The following is a 17,690-nucleotide window of genomic DNA, read 5'->3' as shown; positions in this document are numbered from 1 at the left end:
TGAGGGTCGGGATGTAGACTGACCAGTAAACCCTCTTCACCACTACAGTCCAGGACAGTGACTACATTACTGCTGCCACCTGTCCCAGCCTGCAGCTGATCTCATGATCCCTCTTCTCATCACTTATGAACAATGAGCATGCCATCCTTTTCCGGGCTAAGACCATGGACTCAGACTTGGTGCAGATCTGGAGCCCTGGAGGCGTCCATGTGATCCAGCCCATAAAACAACATCATCTGTAAATAGCAGAGATGCCACCCTCCGGCCTCCACAGATAATGCCCTCCTGCCCCAGCTACGCCCTGAAACTCTGTCCATGAATATCACGAACTGGAGTGGAGACAGGGCACAACACTAACACTGAAAAAGTCTGACTTAATATACGAACACAGCTCTCACTCTGGAAGTGTTCCTCAGGGAACATGGTCATAAGTCTTCTCCAAATTCACAAAACACACATAGACTGGGTTGGAAAACTCCCATGTCCCCTCAACAACCTGTGAGAGGGTGAAAAGCTGGTCCATTGTTCCACGGCCAGGACGGAATCCATATTATTCCACCTCATTCTGAGGTTCAACTATCGGTCGAAGTCTCCTTTCCAGCACCTTGGCATAGACTTTCCCAGGGAGGCTGAGCAGTGTAATACCCCTATAGTTGGCACACACCCCTTTTTAAAAAATAGGGACCACCACCTAGTCTGCCAAGAACTATTCCCGAGGTCCATGTAATATTGTTAGCCACGACATCCCCACAATATCCAGAGCATTAAGCATCTCTGAACAAATCTCATCCACCCTGGTTTTACCTATCTGCTGAGTCGGCAGTCCTTCAGGTCATCCAGTCCCTAAAGGCCTCTTTCTTCAGCTTGACGGCCTCAATCACCACCGTTGTCCACCAGGGGGTTCTTGGGTTACCGCCCCGGCAGGCACCCACAAGCTTTTGGCCACAGTTACGTCTGGCAGCTTCCACAATGTAGGTTTTGAACAGCGTGCGTTCAGACTTCATGTCCCCTACCTGCTCTGGGACATGAGAAAAGCTCTCTCGGAGGTGTTAGATGAAATCATTCTGAACAGGGGCCTCTGACAGTCATTCCTAGCACACCCTCACTATTTGCTTGGGACTACAAGGTCTGATCATCAGTCACCCCTGCCATTTGATCCAACTCATCTCCCAATGGTGATCAGTTGAAAGCTCACGGCCTCTCTTCACCTGAGTGTTGATCATTGACCTTTGACCCAAGGAGCTCTGGTGACATGTGCACTTATGTACATCCTTGTGTTCGTTTTGGACAATCCACGCTTGACACCAATAACAATTTACCGTTCAAGTTTAGATCAGGCAGGCCGTTCTTCCCAATCATTGTCAACGTGAGCATCAAAGTCTCCCAGTAAGACTATGGAGTTTGTAGGCGGAACTCTTTCCAGAACCCTGCCCACTCACTCCAAGAAGCCCGAATGCTCTGACCTGTTGTTTGGTCCATAAGCACAGACAACAGTCATAGTTTTCCTCTCAGCAATTTTAATTCACATTGAGGTGACCCTCTTGTCCATCGGGGCAAACTCCAACTGCATGGCTACCAGCCAGGGACTCATGAGTATCCCCACACCCACTCAGCGCCTCGCACCCTATGTAACCCCTGAGTAGGAGAGAAACCAACTCCTATCCAGGAGTTTGGTTCCAGAGCCAACACTATGGGCAGAGGTGAGCCCCACTATATCTAGTTAGTACCTCTCAACCTCTTGCACAAGCTCTGGCTCCTTCCCCCCAGTGAAGTTACATTCTATGTACCAAGAGCCAGGTTCTGCCACAGGGGCCTAGGTCACCAAGAGCCTCACTGCAATCTCCCATTGCTTATATGGCACTGCACAGCTCCCCCATGCTGGACCTTGCGGGTGATGGCCTGTATGGTCTCCCCACATTGCCTCTTTGGGCTGAGCCAAGCCGGGTTATGTGGGCTGCCTGGCCACCAGGCCTGGCTCAAGGTGTAGGTCCCAGTGACCCTCTCCTAGGCAGGGTACACCATTGTCTGTGTCCATTTTAATGGTGTATTTGGATCGAGTTACTCTGGGTCTTCACTCCAGACCTGTTCACCCTGGGAGACCCTACCAGGAGCATATTGCTCCCGACACCTTAGCTCTGAAGATCCCTAGACCACACAAGCCCATGACAAGGCATCGACCCAGAAGGCAAATAAATATGTGACATGAAAAAGTGTGAAGTCTACTCTTAAAAATACATTTGCCAAAGGGGTTTTGTGCAATGCCCTACAAACCAATGACTGACAAATCTTTCAATGGATTGTTTTTCAAAGTGCCTTGTTATGTACTTTTATCTACTACATGGGGATAATGGGCATAGTTGCATAAAATGGGGAAAAGTATGTGAGCACCTAGACACCAAATCCGTATTCCCGTGGTCTTGGAACATCTCATTCCAAAACTATTGGCATTAATCTTTGCTGTTGAACTTTGCTGTTTGCTATAGTAATTCCACTCATCTGGGAAGCCTTTCCACTACATTTTGGATGACAAACACATGTATATATAGATTAGAAATAGTTAAAATGCTAATACACACTATATGGACAAAAGTATTGGGACACATACACTTTACATCTACATGAGCTTTATTGACATCCAGTTCTAAATCGATAGCATTAATATGGAGAAGGTCCCCACTTTAGTGTTATACCATTTTCTGCAAGATTTTGAAGTGTCTCTGTGGGGATTTTTGTCCATTCCTTCAGAAGATCATCAGGAATTCCAAGTCTGCCCTGAGAAAGTATAGGCGAAACAGTGTTGTTCAGTTGAGCAGAAGTACAATACATGGGTGAGTAGGTTTTGCACCCTATACCTATGAGAAAAAAAAGTTTGTATTAAAACTGTACATAGCATGGAAAAGCTAAATACAAGCACACCATTTCAGATCCAGTGGAACATTATGAAGTTGGAATCATGCTGATAGCTGTGCAGAATGAGTTGAAATGTAGCATAAAAAAAGAAAACAAAATAAAGAAGGAGAGAAATCAGATAACAGTAGTGTTGCTTTGCAATATGCAGTCAATAGTAATTATAGTCATTGTTATTAACACTGAGCACATAGCCACGCCCCCTATGCAAAGTTCACACCCTCACTTAAGTCATACCAGTACGGATATTTAAAGCACTGTGAGATAGTCATGTTGGCTTATAGAGTGCTGGGAGCCACTGAGCAAGCCGGGTAGCTCAGATCAAATCTCATACCATTGTTAAACATTCTGTGGATAATTGGCCTCTGCCTTGCATCATGTAAAGCTGACCCGGTCAACTGCAGGCTGTGGGTTCAGTCTCAGTTATCTGATCTTTCTATAAAGGAGACTTTGTGATTGGGGGATTTTTCTCCGTTCATAGCTATATAAGATCAGAGCAGAACAGCTACACCAGACCGCCACCGCAGCCACAGTGCTCTGGGAGGTCTGTTTCTGTTTGAGTAGAAGGGGAAATTCTAATACATTTCATTGCTTTTTAGTTTTTTTGTTTGTTTTGTTTTTTGTTTGTTTTTGTTTTTTTTTTTGCTTTTTTACAGGCACATATAAAATTCAAGAGTTTCAGATACGAAACACTTTTTAAAATTGTGTCTGTTTTATTGTCTTTAAACAGCATGGATTTCAGGGAGTTGCACGTCGCCCGTGCCATGGAGTTCACCACTCACGAGATCAACAAAAGAACAGATCTCCTGCCGGGAATCACGTTAGGATACCAGATACGCGACCCATGCGCTTCCATACCTATGGCAATCAAGCTCGCGTATCAATTAGCGAACGGTGTGGAGTCAGTTTTCAACCACACTGATTCCCGTTCAAAATCCGCGTCAGCTGCTGTACCTGCTGTCATAGGAGAGTCTGGCTCCACACCTTCAGTTAGCATGGCCAGACTGTTGGTCTCTTTGGAATTCCACAGGTGAATGCTCTCAGCTGCAGCTTTGTGTCTTAAAACAAAAATCAGTCCATTTAATTGTTTTATGTATTATATATTTTTTTTGATGTGCACAGGTGGAAAAGGTATTAAAAAAAAAAACCTACTCCTGAAAGTGAAATGTGCGTGTTTATAAGCAGTCGTACTTTAACTTGACATCAATTAGGTTTAATGTTTGAAAATGGATAATAACCATAAAAAGTACATTCGTATGTGGGGGCACTCGACTGATTGGAGAGACAAGTTTTACAAAATTATTTTTGCAATTTATAATAAGCACTTTGAAAGTCTAAATGAAAATGTAGTTTAGTAAAATTGCAACTTCAAGAGAAATTTTCAAAAATTACAATTTAGTACAGCAAATAATCACAAAGACGTAAGTTTTTCATTACCACTTCTTTCTTCTTCCACTCACTAAATAACACGTGAGTCACTTCGCAACCTGCGCATGTCTGAGCGATAAGCATTAGTTTCCTGCATTCTTCAGGACCATACCAAGTGACCACCACTAAGCAGCCGCTCTAGCAAAATTAGTCAAGCACTGAAATCTCCTCTGCTAACGGAGTTTTGGGAGAGCTCGTTCAGCTGTAGCCTAAAAGGCTCCTCAGAGGGCGCACGGGAATGTGATGGCAGTGAGGATATCCGCGCGCTGCAGAACCCGTATACAGACACGTCGCAGCTACGCGCGACTAACATGGTGTATAAAGCTACGTATGCGCATGCCATCCATGGTGTTATCTGTAATGACGAATGGTGATCCTGTAGCTGTCTATGAGCTCAAAAACTGGCAGGTAAAGAAAAATGGCTTAATAGATTTTGTGAAAGTCGGCCGTTATGACTCATCCAAACCAAGAGGACAAGAGTTCAGTATAAATACAGCTATCATTTGGCTGGGTGGACAATTCTGAATATACATTTCTAATCGCTTAGACTCTTTGAACTGTGTACAGTGTCCTCCTGAATTATGGCACAATGTCCAGCGAGACAGCTGCCTCCCCAAGCCTGTGGAGTTTCTGTCCTGGCACACAGTCTGAGCATCATCCTGACCGCGTTGTCCATCACTGGGGCCTTCATAGCTGTATGTGTGGCTGCTGTTTTCTACAAACACAGAACTTCTCCAATCCTGCGAGTAAATAAATCAGAGCTGAGCTTCCTGCTGCTCTTCTCACTGACTCTGTGTTTTCTCTGTTCACTTACTTTCATTGGTCAGCCCTCTGAGTGGTCCTGTATGCTGCGCCACACAACGTTTGGGATTACCTTCGTCCTCTGCATCTCCTGTGTTCTAGGGAAAACAATGGTGGTGTTAATGGCCTTCAGAGCTACACTATCAGGCAGTAATGCCATGAAATGGTTTGGGCCTCCACAGCAGAGACTCAGTGTTCTCACCTTCACTCTCATACAGGTCCTAATTTGTGTGATTTGGTTGACAATATCTCCTCCTCTCCCCTTCAAAAATCTAAAGCACTACAAGGAAAGGATAATTCTAGAATGTGGATTAGGTTCAGCTATAGGTTTCTGGGCTGTACTGGGTTATATAGGATTTCTGGCTCTTTTGTGTTTTATTTTGGCTTTTCTAGCACGGAAGCTGCCTGATAACTTTAATGAAGCCAAGTTCATCACATTCAGCATGCTCATATTCTGTGCAGTGTGGGTTACCTTTATCCCAGCTTATGTCAGCTCTCCTGGAAAGTTCACTGTAGCTGTAGAGATGTTTGCTATTCTGGCTTCAAGCTTTGGATTGAAAATTTCTATTTTTGCTCCCAAGTGTTTCATAATCATGTTTAGTCCAGAGCAGAATACCAAGAAACACCTTATGGGTAAAGAACCCACCAAGTCTATTTGACTAACTCACTAAAATTGTACATATAGCACTAAATGTGCTGATATATGATTACGTTTGTGCATACATATTGCCTTCAGTAATACATGTTTTTAATTAAACAATTGAAACTTTTTTTAATGAAGATTAAATTTTACATTGTAATGTGCAAATATGCATGCGTACATACATTTACCTGCAACACTTTACTGATAATACATAGTAATGTCCAATGCCAAATTAAACTTAACTGTTTAGTTTAGTACATTTTCACATTTCTAGATAACATTTCTTAATGATACCTTTTAGAATGCATTGTTTATTACATGCATTAAAGTAATGGCAGGCTGTTATTTAATAGCAGGTAGGATTGCCTTCCCTTTCTGCCCACCCAGATAGATGATATTCTTTGCAGCGTGTCTTCAATGAAGTAACAAAATTGTCAACCAACCAATTCTTCTCACTGAGTGTGTTGAACTGTCAAATGACATTAAGTTAGGGGCCATTATAAGAGAACCACTTATGGGTATTCATTTAATAAAAGAAGCATTGTTCAGTATCTCAGAGGAGATGGTGAACCCTAAGTTGGAGGTATGTTCAATGACAGCACAATTCCTAGACTGGACCAGGTGCTCTTTATCAGTGAGAGAGTCAGAGGAATGCTGTGTGCTTGGCTGTTACTTCAACTAAATGCACTGTAATAAATATGCAGCAAATTTATTAGGTAAAAAAATCAACTCACATGGCTTTCCTGACAGGCAAATAAATATGTGACATGCATAAAAGGAGTAAAGCCCACCCTTACAAATAATTTTGCCTAAAGGGTTTTTGTACAATGCCATAAAAAAAAAATACCAAAAAAAAAACACTTGTCTGAAGAATCTTTCAATGAATTATTGTTTAGACAATCATTTATATGAAAATGGTGTGTATTTGTAAAGAATATTTTTAAAGATGAAAAAACCTGCAGATAGTGGAAAGGCTCTAGAAACAACCTCTAGATGACCATAATTTTACATTTACACTTCCAAACCTCCTTTTCAAACATCATTTTTAAGAAAAGCAATACAAGATTATTGTAATATTTTTGCAGCCTCATTATTTTGTGTGCAATTTCTAGATCTTTTGTGTTTTGGCTTTTCTGGCTTATAAGCTGTCTGATAACTTTAATGAAACCAAGTTCCTTTGGTTTGATTCTTTTTTTTTTTTTTTTTGCTCCCAGACATTTTATATTTTTATATCACATTTATTTACAATAAAAAAACGACAATTTTTCATTTTTGTTTCTTTTTTTAATATGTCATCTATATGAAATATGTAGAACTTTACTGACACCTGGCTGCTGTGTTTATGGAGTACAGGCATTAGTGTCTATTTTTAATACTGTTGGGGAATGATGGCATAATTACATTATTTGGGCTTAAATATGTGGACATCCTCATACCCTTCCCAGTGAACCAGCCCTGTCTCTCAACTGAAGAAAGAGGTGGGCAGCATTATGTTGAATGACAAGTCAGTTGGTAGAAATGCAGAGGGTCGGAATTTCTTTATTATTTATTTATTCATTTTTATTTTGGTTATTATTGTTATTTCATTAATGTTAAGAGAATTTCTATTTCTATTCTAGAATTTTACCATTAAATTTGCATATAAACTATAAAAGATGGCCTATTGTAAATTCTTATAGAGGGTCAGTCATGCATCAAACAGTAATTCCACTGTATGCAGAATGTTGAAAGCATGTCTGCCCAATGATATATTTTCAGGGTTGACATGGCCTGTGGTGGTGGGGCCCAATGTAATATTTTTTCATGGGGCCCAAAATCCCTGGTGGCACCCCTGCTTATTGATGTAAGAACTCCCTGTGACACCCATGCACCAATAAATCCCTCCACACGAGAACCAGGGATGAATTAAAGCATTCAATCCAGTCATTTATTTATGGATGCCAGTGAAGAGGTTTTAGCTGAAAGATGTTTGCAGATGTTAAATTTTTTGCCTATACCAAGGAAAGGTATAACTGCATTACAAGCCTTTCTCAGGATGATTGCATTCAGGAAACAGAACATAAAGTCTGTCAGAATTTAAATGTAACTGATCAGATAGACCATGTTCTCAATCTACTCCCAATGACTTTTGACTTACAGGAGAGACACAGGGATATAACTGTGAGATGTCACTGACATGCATTGTCTCCTAATATCTAACAAACTACGGAGGCCTATCTAATGTCTCCATACACACAGGTGACAGTATGGGGAACCTCAAATTGGTATTGTGGGAAAGAAAAAGGGCAGAATTTGCTACTGGAATCCATAATGACAGTGACTAGACTATTGTCCCAGGGAAGACAGGCCATGAGGGGCTGCAAGAGCTAGAAGATGTCAGCTTACTGCACTTTGGACCTGATGAAGTAAAGTCAGGCTCTTTGAGTTTTGTGAATAGATGTAATTGTTTAATCTCCTGTTGGCCAAGTGTATCCTATTTGTTTTAAAAGTATTTAAAATGTTGATTTACTATGAGATAATGCTTTAGATCAGTCCTGAAAGTAAAGATAGATTATAATCAAGATGAACAAAAATGAGTGTAAATATTGTTCTATATTCTGATATTTCTTACCAACACAAGGACTCATACAACAAGAAGTTATGGCCATTGTAATTAACACTGAGCATGTAACCACACCTCCTGTGCAAAGTTCACACCCACAGTTACTTGAACAGCAGCCAAGGTGGGTATTTAAAGCACTGGGTGAGAGTCTTCCTGGCTTTCAGAGTGCTGGGAGCCACTGAGCAAGTCATGCAGCTCTGTTTAAGTCTGAAGCCTTTCTTATCAATGCTGTGGATAACTGTGTTCAGCTCTGCTGGATGTAAAGCTGATCCGGTCAGCTGCAGGCTGTGGGCTCAGTCCCAGCTGTCTGGCCTTTCTATGACTGGAGATTTTGTGATTGGGGGGATTTTCTCCATTCATAGTTACATGAGATCAGAGCAGAACAGCTACACCAGACCGCCACCGCACCCACAGTGCTCTGGGAGGTCTGTCTTTGTCGAGGGAGAAATTATAATACATTTCATTGCTTATTATTATTATTATTATTTAGTTATTTATTTTTTCAGTCATAAACTTGCTATTTTCGTTAATAATAAGTTTCAAGGGAGACATCAGAAATGAAACTTTTTCTTATATTTTTGGTCTGTTTTACTATCTCTAAACAGCATGGATTTCAGGGAGTTGCGCATCGCCCGCGCCATGGAATTCACCACTCACGAGATCAACAACAGAACAGATCTCCTGCCGGGAATCACGTTAGGATACCAGATACGCGACTCTTGCGCTGCAGTGCAGATGTCAATAAAAGCTACATTTCAGTTGGCGAACGGTGTGGAGTCAGTTTTCAACGACACTGATTCCTGTTCAAAATCCGCGTCAGCTGCTGTACCTGCTGTCATAGGAGAGTCTGGCTCCACACCTTCAGTTAGCATGGCCAGACTGTTGGGTCTCTTTGGAATTCCACAGGTGAATGCTCTCAGCTGCAGCTTTGTGTCTTACAACAAAAATCCGTTCAAATCCTTTGAATTAATTCATTTTCGTATTTCAGAACGATTTAACTTCTGAATAATTATGTTTGACAGCCTATTGTAATTATGTATGCTATTTATTTGGAGGTAGAATGTGCAGCGGTGGTAAATGTATAGAAAACTGTTAGACAGTATGGGCGCTGTGCCAATTTAAGAGACAATTTGGAGCGAAAATATACTTAGAAATAATTTACATTTAGACACACGCAAGTATGTAACATTTTCTAAATGAAACTGAAATCCAGGATACGTTTTATGTTTTGCTCCGTCAATAAAGAGGAATGGGCATAGATGTGATCAGTTATTGTTACCGTTGATATTAGGGTGGATACATAAACAATAAAGATGATAATGAAAAAAATGTATATATACTGTATATATAATGTATGTATATAGAAAAACAAACATACAAAAAACTTTCTAACACTTCTTTCTTCTTTCACTTATTGAATCACAGGTGAGTCACTACGCAACCTGCACATGTCTGAGCGATAAGCTCCAGTATCCTGCCTTCTTCAGGACCATACCAAGTGACCACCACCAAGCGGCCGCACTAGCAAAACTAGTCAAGCACTTTGGCTGGACATGGATTGGGGCAGTGCGCAGTGACTCAGACTATGGAAATTATGGAATGGCGTCGTTTCTAAAGGCTGCGCAGGAGGAGGGAATCTGTGTGGAGTACTCCGAGTCCTACTACAGAACACAACCGCGCAGTAAACTGGAGAGAGTGGCGAACGTCATCCGGAGATCAACAGCGCGGGTAATAGTAGCGTTTCTTGCCGCAACAGAAATGAGAGTTCTCATGGAGGAGCTGGCAAGACAGCCTCCGCCCCACCTTCAATGGATAGGAAGCGAAACGTGGATCACTCAACAAGATCTTCTAAAATATAACATGTGCGCTGGGGCGATAGGATTTGGGATCCCCCGCTCGGTGATTCCAGGTTTCCGTGAGTTTCTTCTGGATCTCTCTCCAGCACAAGCACTGAAATCTCCTCTGCTGACGGAGTTTTGGGAGAGCTCGTTCAGCTGTAGCCTAAAAGGCTCCTCAGGGGGCGCGCGAGAATGTAACGGCAGCGAGGATATCCGCGCGCTGCAGAACCCGTATACAGACACGTCGCAGCTGCGCATCACTAACATGGTGTATAAAGCTACGTATGCCATAGCGCATGCCATCCACGGTGTTATCTGTAATGACACGCAGTGCGACAAGAGCGCTAAATTCACACCATGGCAGGTAAAAAAAAACTGAAACAGACTTTAAAACAGACCCTAGTTTGCCTGATATTTTAAACCACATAGAATCCATGATCATTAATAGTGTTCTAATGGTTTATTTAAACATGGCTTTTCATTTCATACCACTATAGATACTCAGTCAGCTCAAGAGAGTGAACTTCACTACAAAAAATGGTTTTCAGGTCACGTTTGACTCCAATGGTGATCCAGTAGCCATATATGAGCTCATAAACTGGCAGGTTAAGAAAGATGGCTTAATAGATTTTGTCACAATTGGCCGTTATGACTCATCCAAACCAAGAGGACAAGAATTCAGTATAAGTAATGCTATCATATGGCTGGGGGGACAGACTGAGGTACAGTATAACACTAAAAGTTCTATTTTACTAGAGTAAAAGGAAAAAACACATCAATATGGCATTTTTTACATACCAGAATTAGTTTTTTCTAATGTCTTTCAGGTGCCGGTGTCTGTGTGCAGTGAGAGCTGTCCTCCAGGAACCAGGAAGGCTGTGCAGAAAGGAAAGCCAGTCTGCTGCTATGACTGTATACCATGTGCAGAAGGAGAGATCAGCAACAAGACAGGTTGTGTATCAGTATACAGGTACTTTTGCTGGTCACAGTCTTCTTTTGTTTTTGTTTTTTTCCCTTGTTGTTCTGTCTCAGATGTTAATATTGGCTAAAGCAAATTATGGTCCTTAATACGGTTTTCTAATCATATAGATTCTTTGAACTGTGTACAATGTCCTCATGACTTCTGGCCTAACGTCCAGCGAGACAGCTGCCTCCCCAAGCCTGTGGAGTTTCTGTCCTGGGACGACACTCTGAGCATCATCCTGACAGTGTTCTCGATCGCTGGGGCCTTAATATCTGCATGTGTGGCTGCTGTTTTCTGCAAACACAAAACTTCTCCCATTGTCCGAGCCAACAACTCAGAGCTGAGCTTCCTGCTGCTCTTCTCACTGACTCTGTGTTTTCTCTGCTCACTTACTTTCATTGGCCAGCCCTCTGAGTGGTCCTGTATGTTACGTCACACAGCGTTTGGGATCACCTTCGTCCTCTGCATCTCCTGTGTTCTGGGGAAAACAATGGTGGTGTTAATGGCCTTCAGAGCTACACTTCCAGGCAGTGATGTCATGAAATGGTTTGGGCCTCCACAGCAGAGACTCAGTGTCCTCACCTTCACTCTCATACAGGTCCTAATTTGTGTGATTTGGTTGACAATATCTCCTCCTTTTCCCTTTAAAAATCTAAATCATTACAAGGAAAGAATTATTTTAGAATGTGAATTAGGTTCAGTTATAGGATTCTGGGCTGTGCTGGGTTATATAGGGTTTCTGGCTGTTTTGTGTTTTATTTTGGCTTTTCTAGCACGGAAGCTGCCTGATAACTTTAATGAAGCCAAGTTCATCACATTCAGCATGCTCATATTCTGTGCAGTGTGGGTTACATTTATCCCAGCTTATGTCAGCTCTCCTGGAAAATTCACTGTAGCTGTAGAGATATTTGCTATTCTGTCTTCAAGCTTTGGTTTGATTATTTGTATTTTTGTTCCGAAGTGTTTCATAATTCTGTTTAAACCAGAACAGAATACCAAGAAACAACTTATGGGTAAAGTTCCCTCTCATTCTTATTGAGAATTCCACATACATTTTTAAAGTAAAACAATCGTTTATTTATTTAGAATAAATTTTATTTAAATTGTCCTGATTTAAGGTTATTAGAGAGTTTAGGCAAATGGAATTCATGGGGTTGTAGTCAGAGTTATATTCAGTTCAGAGACATTCTTCATGGGCCTAATACTGTATCCTTGAGAACTGTAAAACAGAAACAGGGAAAGGCCTTAACTGTCTGTTTACTGAGATCCAGAAGTGTACATTTAGTGAACTCTGAATGCTTTCCCTTACTTAGTTTTTGTTTAACTGTCTAAGGACATTCATTTATAAGCAGAATGCCATGGCTTCATGTGTTTCAACAGAATTATGTGTGGTGGATGGTGGTCATTATAGGGTTCCTAGGTTAACATCGGGGTTGAAATAGCTACCGAAAATTTTGTAGTTAGCTATATTGGAGCTACTCTACCAAAATTTGTAGCTAGCTTCAATTTAGCTACTTCAAAGCATGATTTTCAGAATGTTTGTGAATCTCCACCTGTCACACCAAACAAGCCCAACTGAAAGTGTGAACAAGACGCTGCATCTAATCATGTGGCAGAAGGAAACATCAATTAAAAAGCTGCAAATATACAAATAAAATCACCAAAAAGTTTTCATGTAAACAACAATCAATCTTACATAACCAGAGGCGTGATATCCAACTAAAATTTAGACTAAGTAAAGACAAAGTCAATCATTCCAGGTTTTCCTAACAAAAATCAACAAAAATAACCGAATACAAACCAATTTAAACATTTCAGCAAGATATTTACAGACATGACATTCAGAGTCCTTTGCTAAACTTCAGCAACACTTTAGCCTTAAAAATTCTCATCAGTAACCCTGGCTTTGCGCAGTACTATTAATAATAATCTATTACAAAAATGTTTTTTCACTTTGGCTAAGCCAGGGGTTGGCAACACACAGCTCTTTAACTGTCCTGTTGCGGCTCCACAGCAGAACTAGATTTTTAGGTAAAATAACATAGTCCTCCTTTGCTGTAAAATAATGCCCTGCTGATCGTTATTATACACAGTTCTAACTGTGTGTCTAATAAAGGGTCTTAAACGCTAAAGTTAATGCATAACTGTTAATTCAACGTTCATTTACCCTGAAGTTTCGGGCACAGACTCCTGGTCACAAAGTGACACAGACAATCTCATCTAGCTCATAGCTATAGAAATGGCAATGACAAAGATTTAAGACAGACATTGATCATTTGGAGATGAATGGACTTATTTGCATTTATAAGCACTCCAGCTTTAATCTGCAGTAAAAACTGCCAAACATTAAGTCGTGAAGTCAGCTTTTCTTTCACCACATTCTCAATAGAATTGTCCTGTTCTTCCTTAAATGGCTCAGCAGTGCATTCTGGCATCTCTGCCACCATTTAAGGTGGAATGGGACAATTCGAACAAGAAGCTGACGATTGAGAAGTGACTTCAGCCTCGCAAAAAGTCAAACGTTGATAGACATTTTACAAGAAACTGTAATGTTACTTTCACAGAAAAGTTTCCTGACTGAGGTGCGAGAACAGCAGCTAAAGTTGACCTAAAGGTTTAAGCACAGGAAAGTACTTCTTTGTTTTTCATTAGCATATACTGAGATATACTTACAGCCATGATGGTAAAACGAACATAAATTGTTGCGGCTCCCAAGGTGGTTTCATTTTTGTTGAAAGGACAAAATGGCTCTTCGTAACATGTCGGTTGTGACCCCTGGGCTAAGCTTATTAATAATGGGTAGCGTGTGAGGTCAGTGCGTGCCCATTTGCTAGAACTGTCAGCGGCTCATTCAGGATCACAGAATCACCACTAGCCCAGTTAACGACCACACTCTATAGTTCAGATATGTCCGTTGGGAGGCATCCAGAGGCAATCCTTGCCAGATGCCAAACCACCTCTTCTGGCTTCTCTCAACGTGGAGGAGCAGCAGCTCTACTCCAAGCCTCTCATGAATCTCCGATCTTCTCACGCTATCTCTAAGGGAGAGCCCGGCGACCCTGTAGAGAAAGCTCATTTCAGCCGCTTGTATCTGCAATCTCGTTCTTTCGGTCACTACCCAAAGCTCGTGACCATAGGTGAGAGTCAGAACGTAGATTGACCGGTAAATTGACAGCTTCGCCTTCTGGCTCAGCTCTCTCTTCACCGTGATTCACTGGTATAGGGTCCGCATTACTGCAGACATGATATGTAAACTCCTCCACTTGGGGCAAGGATTCACTCCCGACCTGGACAGAGCACTCCACCCTTTTCCAACATGAGGCCACCATACTGGAGACCCTCCGCCGCTTGGCTGTTCTGAGAAATTCTGTCCATAAAAGTTATAAACAGAATTGGTGACAATGGACAGCCCTGGCATAGTCCAACCCTGACTGGAAACCAATCCGACTTAGTGCCAGCTATACAAACCAAGCTCCTGCTCTATTTGTAGGGACTGAATGGCCCTTAACAACAAGCCCCTCACCCCGTACTCCTGGTGCACTCCCCACAGGATCCCCCGAGGGACGCAGTCAAATGCCTTCTCCAAATCCACAAAACACATGTGGACTGGTTGGGAGAACTCCCATGCACCCTGCAGGACCCTGGTGAGGATAAAAGGCTCGTGCAGTGTTCCACGACCTGGGCAAAACCCGCATTGTTCCTTCTGTAGCTGAGATTCAACTATCAGTTGGACTCTCTTCTCCAGTACCCCTGCATAGACCTTACTGGGTAGGCTGAGAAGTGTGATCCCCTGGTAGTTGGAACACACCCTCCGGTCCCCTTTCTTAAAAAGCGGGACCACCATTCCGGTCTGCTATTCCAGGGGGACTGCCCCAGATGTCCATGCGACGTTGCAGAGGCATGTCAGCCAAGAGAGCCCTCAGGAATTCCGGGTGGATCTCATCCACCCCCAGTGCTCTGCCACCAAGGAGTTTTCCAACCACCTTGGCCACCTCAGCCCGAGTGATGGACAGACCCTCGCTTGGATCTCCAAGCTCTGCCTCTTCTGGGGAAGGATCATTGGCGGGATTGAGAAGATCCTTGAAGTATTCCTTCCACCATCCAATGACGTCCCCAGTCGAAGTCAGCAGCCCCCCCAACCCCACTGTATACAGTGTTGGTCGGGAACTGCTTTCCTCTCCTGAGGTGCCTGATGGTTTGCCAGAACCTTCTTGGTGCCTGTTGATAGTCTTTCTCCATGGCCTCACCAAACTCCTCCCACACCCGAGTTTTTGCCTCAGCAACCGCTGAAGCCGTGGCCCACTTGACCCTTCGGTACCCATCTTTTGCTTCCAGAGTCCCACAAGCCAACCAAGCCCGATAAGACTCTTTCTTCAGCTTGACGGCTTCCTTTACTCAAGGTGTCCACCAGCGGCTTCGGGGATTGCCGCCACGACAGGCACCTACGACCTTACGGCCACAGCTCCGATCCGCTGCATCAATAATGGAGGCACGGAACAGGGCCGTTCGGACTCAATGTCACTGGCCTCCCTCGGTATACGGTCGAAGCTCTGTTGGATGTCGGAGTTGAAGATCTTGCTGGTACTTTCCTCTGCCAGACATTCCCAACAAACCCTCACAACTCATTTGGGTCTGCTAGGTCTGTCCGATATTTTCACACGCCATCTGATCCAACTCACCACTAGGGGGTGATCAGTTGACAGCTCTGCCCCTCTCTTCACTCAGGTGTCCAAAACACATGGTCGCAAATCCGATGACACAACTACGAAGTCAATCAACAAACTGCGGCCTAAGGTGTCCTGATGCCATGTGCATTTATGCACACCTTTGTGTTCGAGCATGGTGTTTGTTATGGACAGACTGTGGCAAGCACAGAACTCCAATAACAAAACACCACTCAGGTTCAGATCGGGGAGTCCATTCCTCCCCATCACGCCCTTCCAGTTCTCACTGTCATTGCCCACGTGAGCATGGAAGTCACCCAGCATGACAATGGAGTCCCCACAGGGGGCACTTTCCAGTACCCCCTCCAGGGTCTCCAAGAAGGCCGGGTACTCCGAACTGCTGTTCGGTGCATAAGCACAGTCAACAGTCAAAGTCCATTCCTCGACCCGAAGGCGCAGGGAAATAACCCTCTCATCCACCGGAGAAAACCCCAACGTACAGGTGCTGAGCCTGGGAGCTATGAGTAAGCCCACTCCTGCCTGACGCCTCTCACCCTGGACAACTCCAGAATGGAATAAAGTCCAACCCTTCGAGAGAGAGTCTGTTCCAGAGCCCCTGCCATGTGTTGAGGTGAGCCTGACTATATCTAGTTGGTATCTTTCAACCTCATACACTAGCTCGGGCTCTTTCCCTGCCAGAGAGGTCACATCATGTTCCAAGAGCCAGTTTCCGTAGCCGAGGATCGGAACGCCAAGGCCCCCGCCTTCGGCCGCCACCCGATCCACATTGCACCAGACCTCCATAAGCAGCTCTCCCATGGGTGGTGGGTCCATGGGAGAGTAGACCCATGTAACTCTTTCGGGCTGAGTCCGGCCGGGACCCATGGGTAAAGGCCTGGCCACCAGGCGCTCACCGAGGAGCCCCTCCCCCAGGCCTGGCTCCAGGGCCTGGCTCCATAATTTATTGGGTGAACTTCAGAGAATGATAAGGAAGGCTAACAATCTTCTAGCATACGGTATCTGCAGGTTATCTGAAGTGGAACAGAGAAGTTGTGTTTTTGATTCAATCATTGTTCACGAGGCCTCTTTAAAATATCCATATCAAGATGGGCCAGTACCAGAGTGGCTGTTGGGAAACATCAGTCAGTTCAAGCAGTTGGAAGCTGATGGTGTCATTCTGAAAACATCAAGTAAAGATAATTGCAGTGCCATTGATGGAAAAGTTGTTTCTGTGCAAAACATAGTTGTTAATGAAAACAGAGAGTATGCCATGTACAAGGAGTCGAGTTAAAGAAGCACGTTACAGTTACCCCCTTGATTCAGGAGAGCTGGGAATACGCCTTGTATCCCACTTGTCCCCTGTGATGCACTGTGTAGAGATTGTTAAGCCTATGCAAAAGTGTGTAAGGTTGCCCCTGGGAGACTACTTCCTCACACAAATTAATCCCATGTACTTGTTTAGTCTTTGTACATAGTTAAACATGGTTATGAGTTTGTAGCATATTCTCTTTTTTAAGTGCAGTTTTTGTTACTTTTATTACTGGATCGTGTACATTAATTTGGTAAGTGCAGTTCTCTGTCATACAATTACCATTAATTAGTTGTTCCATGTTTTCAATCTTTGTAATCAGTTTAATTTTGTCCCTCATCTTGTACAAGGAGATGTTTCTCATTGTTATTTGAATTCACAAATGAAGTGGTGCCTGAAATTTAGGTAAAGAAGAACACTTGTTTGTGGCCACCACACAAACAGGATGAAATTGTAAAAGTACTAAGATCACAGGAACCACCTGGAGCACATTGGATTCCATATGGAATACACATAATATTAAGCAAAGTTTGA

The 17,690-nt window shown here is 43.0% G+C and overlaps 1 protein-coding gene across 1 annotated transcript; it reads left to right on the top strand.

Moving 5' to 3' along the window:
* The first annotated feature begins 1,854 nt into the window (after nucleotides 1-1,854).
* On the top strand, nucleotides 1,855-17,690 carry LOC119263682 (vomeronasal type-2 receptor 1-like). Its single transcript, XM_037539886.1, has 9 exons — nucleotides 1,855-2,013; nucleotides 2,746-2,828; nucleotides 3,638-3,937; nucleotides 8,987-9,287; nucleotides 9,807-10,583; nucleotides 10,717-10,941; nucleotides 11,047-11,170; nucleotides 11,309-11,781; nucleotides 17,562-17,690. The coding sequence occupies exons 1-9, from the start codon at nucleotides 1,855-1,857 to the stop codon at nucleotides 17,688-17,690; spliced, it is 2,571 nt and encodes an 856-aa protein (XP_037395783.1).

This window comes from Pygocentrus nattereri, chromosome 7 (assembly GCF_015220715.1).
Source record: "Pygocentrus nattereri isolate fPygNat1 chromosome 7, fPygNat1.pri, whole genome shotgun sequence".
In the NCBI taxonomy this organism is placed as follows: domain Eukaryota; kingdom Metazoa; phylum Chordata; class Actinopteri; order Characiformes; family Serrasalmidae; genus Pygocentrus; species Pygocentrus nattereri.
The sequence above is the reverse complement of the archived record's forward strand: the minus strand, read 5'-3'. Positions and strand labels throughout refer to the sequence as shown.